This window comes from Vanellus vanellus, assembly GCF_965231255.1.
Source record: "Vanellus vanellus genome assembly, chromosome: 6".
Lineage (NCBI taxonomy): Eukaryota > Metazoa > Chordata > Aves > Charadriiformes > Charadriidae > Vanellus > Vanellus vanellus.
Genome location: NC_138911.1, coordinates 58,068,755 through 58,078,504, shown reverse-complemented (window position 1 = coordinate 58,078,504; position 9,750 = coordinate 58,068,755). Strand labels below are relative to the sequence as shown.

General features: G+C 48.7%; 1 protein-coding gene across 1 annotated transcript; it reads left to right on the top strand.

Moving 5' to 3' along the window:
- Window positions 1-4,193: 4,193 nt before the first annotated feature.
- On the top strand, window positions 4,194-6,510 carry ZBTB42 (zinc finger and BTB domain containing 42; the record flags this gene model as incomplete). Its single annotated transcript, XM_082484849.1, has 2 exons — window positions 4,194-4,260; window positions 5,066-6,510. The coding sequence occupies exon 2, from the start codon at window positions 5,080-5,082 to the stop codon at window positions 6,508-6,510; it is 1,431 nt and encodes a 476-aa protein (XP_082340975.1). The 5' UTR covers window positions 4,194-4,260; window positions 5,066-5,079.
- Between the last annotated feature and the right edge of the window lie 3,240 nt (window positions 6,511-9,750).

Below are 9,750 nucleotides of genomic sequence, written 5' to 3'. Positions count from 1 at the left end.
CGGGAAGGTCATGCCCACTTCTGTGACTTGACTGCAAATGGAGCAACCTCCCGAACGCTGACCTTGCATTTGACCACGGGTAAGTGCCGAAGTAGACTGCAAACTGGGGAAGATGTGTGTACACCAATGGCAGCTCCTTCTCTCAACGCTACGGGGCTCAGCATCCTTTGGGGTTAAATTCCTCCCTGTTTTGGAGGAGAGAATGGAGCATTCAGTCCTTTTAATGCCTGCTGCTGTCTGCATGGGATAAATCAACCTTTGGAAAAGTTTGGAAGAACTTCTGCAAATAAAACTCGCTATGACCAATGCCCTGAAAATCTCTTCAACCCCTGCAAGTATCAAATAGTCTCAGGCCCCGACTCTCCCTCTGAAATGCAACTACCACAAAGAAGATGCCCTGAAAAAAAAAAAAAAAAAAAAAGAACATAAAAGCACTGAAATCATGTAGAAACAAACACAAAGAGGCTTCTGCCCAATGCGGTGAGAGAGAAAACGATTAAATTGCATGAAAAACCTGTTGCTACCACTTCTGCATTTGGCCAACAAAGAGGTCTAGAGAGGCCCCACTCGGTAAATATACACTCTTGTTGGATCAAAGGGGTAAGAATGGAAGTGAGTCCTCAGGCTTTATGGACCTGATCCAGTTGGTTTTTCTACTAATTTCTGTGGGCTTTGGCTGGTGTCCAGGCAGCATAAACAACCAGGAGCGGGGCTAGCCTTGCTTGGCAAACGAGAGCCCTGCCAGCACCACTAGTTTTTACTCTCTCTGCCCAAAACCTGGGCTTTCTGTTCAACTCTAGAAGGTTCCGTAAGCAGCAAAAGGTTGGCTGGCACCCAGGAGCATTTTAGCTGGACCCAGGAACGCACGTGGCCGCACCAGGATGCCAAATGTGGTGGCTCCCAACATCTTCCATCAGCCCCTGCTCACGTTCAGCCGTCCTCATGTTCGGCGGCGCGATGGCCGTGATCTCCCCCGAACACGGACGCCGGTCGGAGAGTTTCCTACCGGCCGAGCAGCTGCTGCCTGGCTCCGTTCCCTCGGGGAAGGACTGAAAACGGAGCCTCTTCTCGCCTTCGTGGCAGGGGAGCCTTCAGCCTGCAAAGGGCTCGGCGGCCAGAGCGATGAAAGCAGACGGCTTGCGTACCACGTCGGGCTTTCACCGGGGCCTTCAGGAACGCAGGAGCCCTGAGAATAAAGTTTGTGGGGCAGTTCGTCCTGTTGCCTTGCCTCCAGTAATGACTTCGGGCTTGTTTACATTACAGAGTTGTACTACCAGTATTTTATACAGCCATAGTTAAATCAGTACAACACCCGTATTGTATCTGTCGTTGCCTCGGTGTGAAGGTGAGTATAGTGTTTCCGAGTCCTGAAAAAGCAAGCCAACCCCGCGCAAAATGGGTACCTAGAGAGAATGGGAATGCTGGTTGTGTTTTCTGACATTTCAAACACGGTAATGACCACAGACTTACTGTGAAATTGTAATTGGTTTACTAAAAATAAGACACTGCTAGATCGTAGACAATTATTCCTAGCTTACAGCACCCAAACAGGAATTAAAACCTTGGTTCTTTTTTTAAGCTTATTTTTTGTCCCCTTATTATTAAAGGGGAGAGGGGAAAATGAACAATGAATTACACAAAATAAGGGATTTCTGCCAAGCAGCATAATTCATATGAATAGAAGAGACTGCCTAACATTTCCAGTGTGCAAAGACAGCGAAACTCAACAAGCCAACAAATCTACACAGTGACTTAATGGAAATTGCACTTGCATTTTGGGGAAGAAAGTGCTCCACTTCTGGCATTTTGGGGAAGAAATTGCTCCACTTTTGGTAGAGCCTGTACCATCAGGCTGCGACTGGGGGATAATACTGTCTTTAAAAGGACAGAGAGGTCCCGTTCCCCAAATCGTGTCTGCGATCGTGGACAAATGCATAAAGCTCTCGGCTTTACTGAACGGTGCCAGATTTAACCCCAGGACCTTTAACTCTTTCGCTGGAGCTGCGCACCTCCATATTCTGGGCTGGAGTTTGCCCAATTTAAACAGTATGGATGACAGTATTACCAAATACCTGAGAAGAACTTTGTGATGATGCGGTCATTTAATGCCCAAAGCCCACCCAAATATCCTGCATTCGCTGCCAATGGGTTTAGATAGTTGAGGTCTGTGAGAAAAAAGTGGTGTCGGCAACGTAGACCCTGATTTCTGTGACACAGAGCCTAAAGATAAAATACCGAAGAATGGGATTAAATTAATAACAAATCTACCAATCAACAGAAGTGATGTTTTAAGGTGCTAATGCTACCATCGTGCATTGAAGAAGATGTACATTTAGGAAAAAAAAAAAAAGTTGCTATCCTGCAGATATTATAATCCAAACAAGGCAATCTATGGGAAGGAAGAGACAGGAGTTTCCCTGCCTTACTTGGAGGCTAAAGCACGGGCCAGAGACTGCGACTGCCACCACGCAGGCTGTTCGCAGGGGAGCTCTGCGGTGACCCCACTGCTCCGCTCCCCCAAACCCGGCAGCACTCACTCAGCCCTTTCTCTTGACAAGGACAGCAAAACCCGAAACATCAACCTCCACCGGGAGCCCCAACCCAACCCTTCACTCCCGCGGCGACCTCCACCTCCCCCCGCCCCCGGCGCTGCTGCAGCCCGGAGGCTCCCGGGACAACCCACGGCCACGATTGCCGTCCCCCGTCCCCCCTCCGGCTCCCGGCGGGGCTATTTGGGCACCCGGGACTCCGGCAGCCGGAGATTGGCGGCGGGTTTCGGCGGCGGCGGGGTCTGACGCCGGGGCGCTGCGCTGGGAACGGCGGCCGGTCCCCGGCCCCGCGCTTCCCCCTCTGAAGGCGCTCACTTTTGATGGGATTACAGCTAATTAAAATTTAAAATTCAAATCAACGCTCGAAAAGGTCATCTTGGAAAAAAAATAGTAAAATAATAATAATAAAAAAAATAATCCGTCGGCATCTGCTATTAATCAGCTGACGCGCAACTAAAGATAAATCCGGGGGAGCGCCGCGCCATCCCCACCGCGGGGCAGCCGCCGCGCAACTCCCGCTGCCGCGCTTCTTCCCTCCTTCCCCCCCCGACCCCTACACCCCCAGACCGCCCCCCCCCCCCCCCCCAACGCCCTCCGCGGGCGCGGTAGGCGGCTCTGCCCCTCCGGCGGGGCAGCCCACCCCGCCGCCCTCCGCGGGCACGTCGGGCTGCAGCGGGCGGGCGGGCGCGCCCCCTCCGCGGCGGCGCAGCGGAGTTGGGAGCGGGACGGCAGCGCTGCCAATGCAGCGGCCGGGAGGGGGAGAGGAGGAGGAGGAAGGGGAGGAGGAGGAGGAGAGAGGGGGAGGGCACAGCCGGCAGCGCGCACCGGCCGCCGCCGGCGGGGCTGGCCGGGGCGGCGGGGGCTATTGTGTGCACCAGACGGGGACACACGCTCACACACACACACACACACTCTCACACACCCGCGGCTCGGAGGGAAAGTATCGCGAGAGCGGCCGGCTAACAACCTGCTCCACAACACCGCCGCGCCGCCGGCCCCGCGCCGCACCCGCGGAGCGCCGCGCACCGCCCCGCACATGCGGACGCACAGCCCCGCCGCCGCCGCTGCACGCCGGTGAGTACGCGGAGAGCCCGTCGGGAGGGCGACCCCCCCCCTCCCCCCCCAGGGGGAAAGTCCTCCCTGCAAAGTTGGGGAGCGCGGTTGCGGGGGGGTGGGGTGGGGGAGCTCCGAAAAGCGGCTCCGCGGTGCCCCCCCCCCTCCCTTCCGCGGAGCCGGCGAAGGTCACCGCGGCGGGGTGCGGGGAGCAACTTTGCGGCGGGAGGTGGGGTCCGGGGGGAGGGTTGGGGGGGGGGGGGGGGAGTATGTAAAGGTGGGGGCGGACTCGGGGCAAGTTTGTGGGATTTAATCGCGGGCTATAAATGGGGCTGCTGGAACTTTAAAAGGCAGCAAGCTGTGGTTGGCTGGTAGCGAGATTTGGAGTAACATATGGCATTAAAAGGCGCACAGCTGGAGGTAGCATTTCCATCGCAGTGAAGTCAGAGCAGCTGACTCTCCAGCTTGCGGTGTAATTAGCAAACCGAGCACTCCTCCTTCCCTCCCTCCCTCCTCCCTTCCCTCCCCTCCCCTCTCCCTCCCTCCCGCCGCGCCTCGCTCCGCTCCCCTCGCACTCGCGCACGCACCCGCGCCCGCGCTCCCCTCCTGCCCGCCCGGCTCCGCGCCCGCGGCCGCCTCCGCCGCGCCCCGCGGGAAGGTAAGCGCCCGGCCGCGGCGAGGGAGCCGGCGGCAGCCTCAGCCCTGCCCAGCTCGCTGTCCTCACGCCGCTTATTTTCATCTTTGGCTTTTCATAACTTAAAGGGAAACTTTTTTTTTTACCCCCCTCCCCTTTATCCTCCCCCCCGCCCCCCCCCCCCCGCTTGCCGCAGGCGGGGGCCGTGGGCGCTTCTCCCCCCATACCTCCTCCCCGGTTCCCTCCCCCCCCCTCACCCCTGCAAAACCGGCGCTTCCCCAGCGCCAGCGCGACTGTTTTGTTGTGATTCGGTGCATAACGACTGAGGATAAAGTTTAAATGTGCGTGTGTGTATGTGCGTGACGCGGGTAATGTGCTTTATTAAAAGATGCCCCGCGTTGGCACTGCTGGGAAAGCCAGCCGGGGAGTTTATCTTGGGTTTGTTTGGTTTTGTTTTTTTTTTTTTTCCTGTGTGTGTTTTCCTCCTCTTAATTTTATTAAAGTGCTTAGTGGGAGAAACAAAGGTTGGAGGGGCTGCTGTTGCTTTACTAGTTTTTGTTTACTTACAATCAAGTTTTTCCTGTTCGGAGCAGGTGCGAAAGGATGAGAAGCATGTTGTGTTGTGTTGTGTTTTGGGTTTTTTTTCTCTCCCCCCCCCCAGCCCCCCCTCCCTCATCCCCCCCAGTAAAACTATTACAGACAATTAACAGTAAACGTTATCTCCAAGGCTGTTTCTTTGGCTTGTGTTACCGAAAAGCCGATCTGTTTGTTACAGCTGCTAGGAGGCTTTAGTTTACAGTAGCATTCAAGTTTTTCCTGTTTTGAACAGGTTATGAAGGAAGAATGGAGTTTCCAGACCATAGCCGCCAGTTGCTGCAGTGTCTGAGTCAGCAGCGTCACCAGGGCTTCCTGTGTGACTGTACTGTTTTAGTTGGAGAAGCTCAATTCAGAGCTCACAGAGCCGTTCTTGCCTCTTGCAGTATGTACTTCCATCTTTTCTACAGGGACCAGTTAGACAAAAGGGATATTGTGCATCTGAACAGTGACATTGTCACAGCCCCTGCCTTCAGCCTGCTGCTCGAATTCATGTACGAGGGAAAGCTGGAATTCAACAGTCTCCCGGTGGAAGATGTGCTGGCTGCGGCTAGCTACCTTCACATGTATGACATTGTGAAAGTCTGCAAGGGCAAGTTGAAAGATAAAGAATTATGTTCGGAAGAGAAGATTAATGATGAGGCGGCTGGTTTGGAGAAAGCGGAGCATTTTCTAGACGCCGGAGTGCCCCTGGTCCACGAGTTCGACCCAGGAAACAAACAAAAATTCAGCGTTGCAGAATACGAGAGAGCAGCAGGCAAAGAAAAGGTCAGCAGTCACCCCGCCTGGTCCTCTGATCATATAAGTGTCAGCTCTGTGCCGACAGAGGCAGAACCGTGCGCCGCAGCAGCTGGAAAAACAAAGGCTAATGTCAATAGTTCCACAGGACCTTTGTCCCAAAGGTCTGTTAACCATCCTCTGGCTTCGAGTGATGTGGACTGCGCGCTGGATTTGTCTTTCAAGCCCGTGCCGGGGAGAGATTCCTTACACCCCTCCTATGTCTTTGGACAGCTGGCTTCCGACAGCCAGCAGCAGGGTACCGAGCCACTTGTTAAAGATGAACAAGACTTGCTGTCAGATCAGGAGGACGGCGAAGCCAGGAGTCCGGAGAGTCAGCATTTTGGGAATTCAGCCAAAAGCCTGGTGACAGGGTTAGGACACATGTTCGCGGGGAATGGCAGCTCTCATGCCCGAGAGGAGGATATAGATCAAGAGCGAGACGAGAGCGAGGATGACATGGATTCGTCAGACATCTCCTCCTCGGGCGTCCTCGTGCCTCCCGGGCATATCTGCATCTGCCCCCTCTGTAGCAAGGTGTTCCCGAGCCCGCACATCCTTCAGCTGCACCTGAGCTCGCACTTTCGCGACAAGGACGGCTCCCGGACCCGCCTGTCCCCCGACGGCTCCGTCCCCACTTGTACCCTCTGCGGAAAGACTTTTTCTTGCATGTACACGCTAAAGAGGCACGAGAGGACTCACTCGGGGGAGAAGCCCTACACCTGCGGCCAGTGCGGGAAGAGCTTCCAGTATTCCCACAACCTCAGCCGCCACGCGGTGGTGCACACCAGGGAGAAGCCCCACGGGTGCAAGTGGTGCGAGAGACGGTTCACGCAGTCGGGGGATTTGTACAGACATATCCGCAAATTTCATTGTGGCCTTGTAAAGTCCTTGGTGGTTTGAGACACGTGGCTTATTTAATTTTTTGGTTTTAATTATTTCCCCCCCCTCACCCTTTTAAAACAAAACAGGAAAAAAAGGCAGTATCTGAATTTTAATTATTTCCCCCCCCCCCCCCCCCCCCTTTATTTTATTCTTGGTGATATTCACTTCAGGTATATGATCTTTAAAAGATGCAGAGGTATACACTCCAGAGGCCTTTTAATGCGATCCTTCCACCTCTCCGTCTCCCCCCTTCCCCTGCCGCCCTCCCTTCCCAGTCCTGTCCTTTAGGTCTTCTCCTGCGCACCCATGTTACATTATTAATGTGAAATGATCTAAGTATTTCTGCAACGATTTAGCTTCTGTTTTCATGCTGGAAGTACTTGCTTCGTGGTCAGGGTTTTTTTTTGTTTGTTTGTTTGGTTGTTTTTTTTTTATTTAGTTTGAAAAAAGATTATTGGCAAATTCCAGAGAAAAATTTTGATTCCATTAAGCTCCCCTAATGCTCTCTGCGTGTTGTGTAGAAACATCCGAAGAGATGAACTATGATTTAAATACATTTCAGCATAGAGAAACTTATCTGCATATCATAGAGTAAGTGGCTGTACTCTTATTTTAGAGCGCTAGACGAGATCTTAAATTGGCCCAAATTATAAAGGGGGTTGAGGACTCCTGGCTGTGGCTCTGGTACTGGTCATTTTTTTTATTCTCTTTATTATATTAGGATAGTTCTGCAATCGGTCCTAAAATCCGAATGAGAAGGTTTTGCCTTGGGACTTGACTTAAATTTTCCCCTCCCACCCATCCCCCTCCATGGACTGACCTACTGAAAAGCTGCTTTTGAGTATAAAACGTGGACAGAAAAACTCTTTCTGTCTGCAAGCGCATTCACTCCCAAAACGTCGAAGGATGCGAGCTAGGACTTACAAAAAAAAAATAATCATATAATATCTGAATATTTTCATTCCCATATTGACACCCGGGGGCTGACCCTGTCCCGCTTATGGGGGGGACAGCGGCCCTAAAGCGGTCAAGTAACCCCTTTCGATATTGGGCTCCCGGGGTGTCTTAGTTCAAGGTGACTCGTACCATGTGTTAGGAGATGCCCTGCTATCTTGTCCGAAAAGTTTGCTGCTACGCTAAAACCGGCAGCTCGGAATTATATTTTATTTTATTTTTGAGGAAGTTGGTCATTCCCGTTGGGCCAAATTCTGTGCAATCGTCGGTGTTTCGAAGGGATGGTATGAAGATCCCCTTTCCCGCTGGAGGGAAAACATGGCCCAACTTTTTCCCCCCACGTCCCACCTTTTTAGGGGACGTTCTTGGGGTATCTTTAGGTTGTTTATTTTTTTTTTTTTTTTTTTTACGTTGGTTTGTAAACTGAGGCTGCCTGTAACTATAACCAGTTTTACTCCAAATAATTCAAGTTACTCGCCTAATAGAGCATCCTTTGGTCTGTGCATGTCGGTAAATATCAGATTATTCCCTTCCAGTCAAATTACCCATTCAAGGTACATGTAGACGGGACTGAAATGTTTCAGTAATAATAATATCTGAGGGTTTTGAATGTCGTTCTGCTGCGTTAGCATTGCTGCACCAGCTTTCCTGACACTCCTGGAGTTGTTTTGTGAAACTTAAGCGTTTATTTTAAAATGGATTTGAAGCACTGAGTTAGATTATTTTAAAAAGTTGTGCTTAAAATACTGTATTTCATCTTATGAAGAAAAAATTTCCCAATGCCTTCCCCCTCTGGTCCAAAAACTGAGCACTACCTACATAAATAATATGGGATTGATTATTTTTCTTATTTTTTTTTTCAAATAAGTACTTCCTCTTTTAAAGAAAATCAGGATATACTTGTTACAGCCTCCTGTTATTATACATCTCTTAAACTATGAATGTACATGTAATGTGAAATTTTGCTTCTATTTATAGTTTTGGGTTTTGTTGTTTTCAGTCTAATTTCTCAACTGTAAAATATTTTTGCTGTACCTGTTACATATGAAAGTTGTGGGAGAGTACTGTATCTTGAACATAAGTGGCTTTGGTACTGTGGTCTTATTCTACTTAATCAGTTTTTTCCTTTTTTTTTTTTTTTTCATCCTTTTTGCTGTGATTGGAAATAGCACTGAACAAAATCTACTAAAATTAAGTTATTTTTCTTTCTACTAAAATTAAGTTATTTTTTTTCTCCTGAAGATACTTGATATAGTATTTATTAGATTTTTTTTTTTTTGAAGTGGAATTATTACTGTTAATCTATTTCAAAACTAGTTAATTTACACTTCACTTTAAATTTTATAACGATGGGTTTTGCATGTTGAGCAACATGTAAAGAGTTTAGAGTCAGCATTACTGAAGCTGGTAATCTTAATTTTGCGTTCTTGTGACACTTTTTTTGCATTTCAGTCTTCAGTTACTGTTTTCTTGTTTTGGTTTTTTTTTTTTTTTTAAGAAGATCATAAAATAGGATGTGCCATAAGAACACCGTTAGCGTATGGAGCAGGGAAAAGTTGAAATAAGTTTGTGTCTGATCTTAGTATAGAAATAACTCATTAAACTGATGCTATGAGCATGCTCTGTACTGCAGTGAATATGGGGCAAAAGTTTTTTTTTTTTTTTTAAAAAAAAAAAAAGAAAAAAAAAAAGACTTTCTCATTCTTTACTACATGATGAACACGCTGTTCTCATAGTCTGGTATTTGTGTTCCCACTCCTCATAGCTTGAATTTCTAAAGTAAAAAAAATGTTTGCACTTATTTTTGTTCTTAAGGTGACTTTTTTTGGCTATCTCTCTGTGTGTCTCTTATTTTTAAGTTGCAATAGCTCGGAGCATGTTTTCAAAATGGTTCATGGCTCTACAGAGAAGTACTAAAAACATTGCACACTTAACGCTCGTTTCTTCATAAACTATTTCACTGTGGGGCGGTTACTGTCTCTGTGGGGGACAGTCCTGCTCTGCATTTTAAACACTGGATTTGTCTTCTACTACAAACAAATACTGTGAAGTTAATGTAAAAAAAAAAAAAATCATTGATATTTTTAATTGTTTTTAATCTTGGTGCAGTTCAGATTAAATATGTATATTTAAAGACACTAATTTTTGTGGGAGAGTTTTATAGTATACAGTATGTAGAAAAGCTATTGGAATGGAATATATTTTATAAAAACGTTCTATCACTGTTTTATAGTGAACTATTTTTTTCTTCAGTGTTAGTGTAATACTGTTAGTCTAGATACGACAATCGCAGGAAGAGTGATT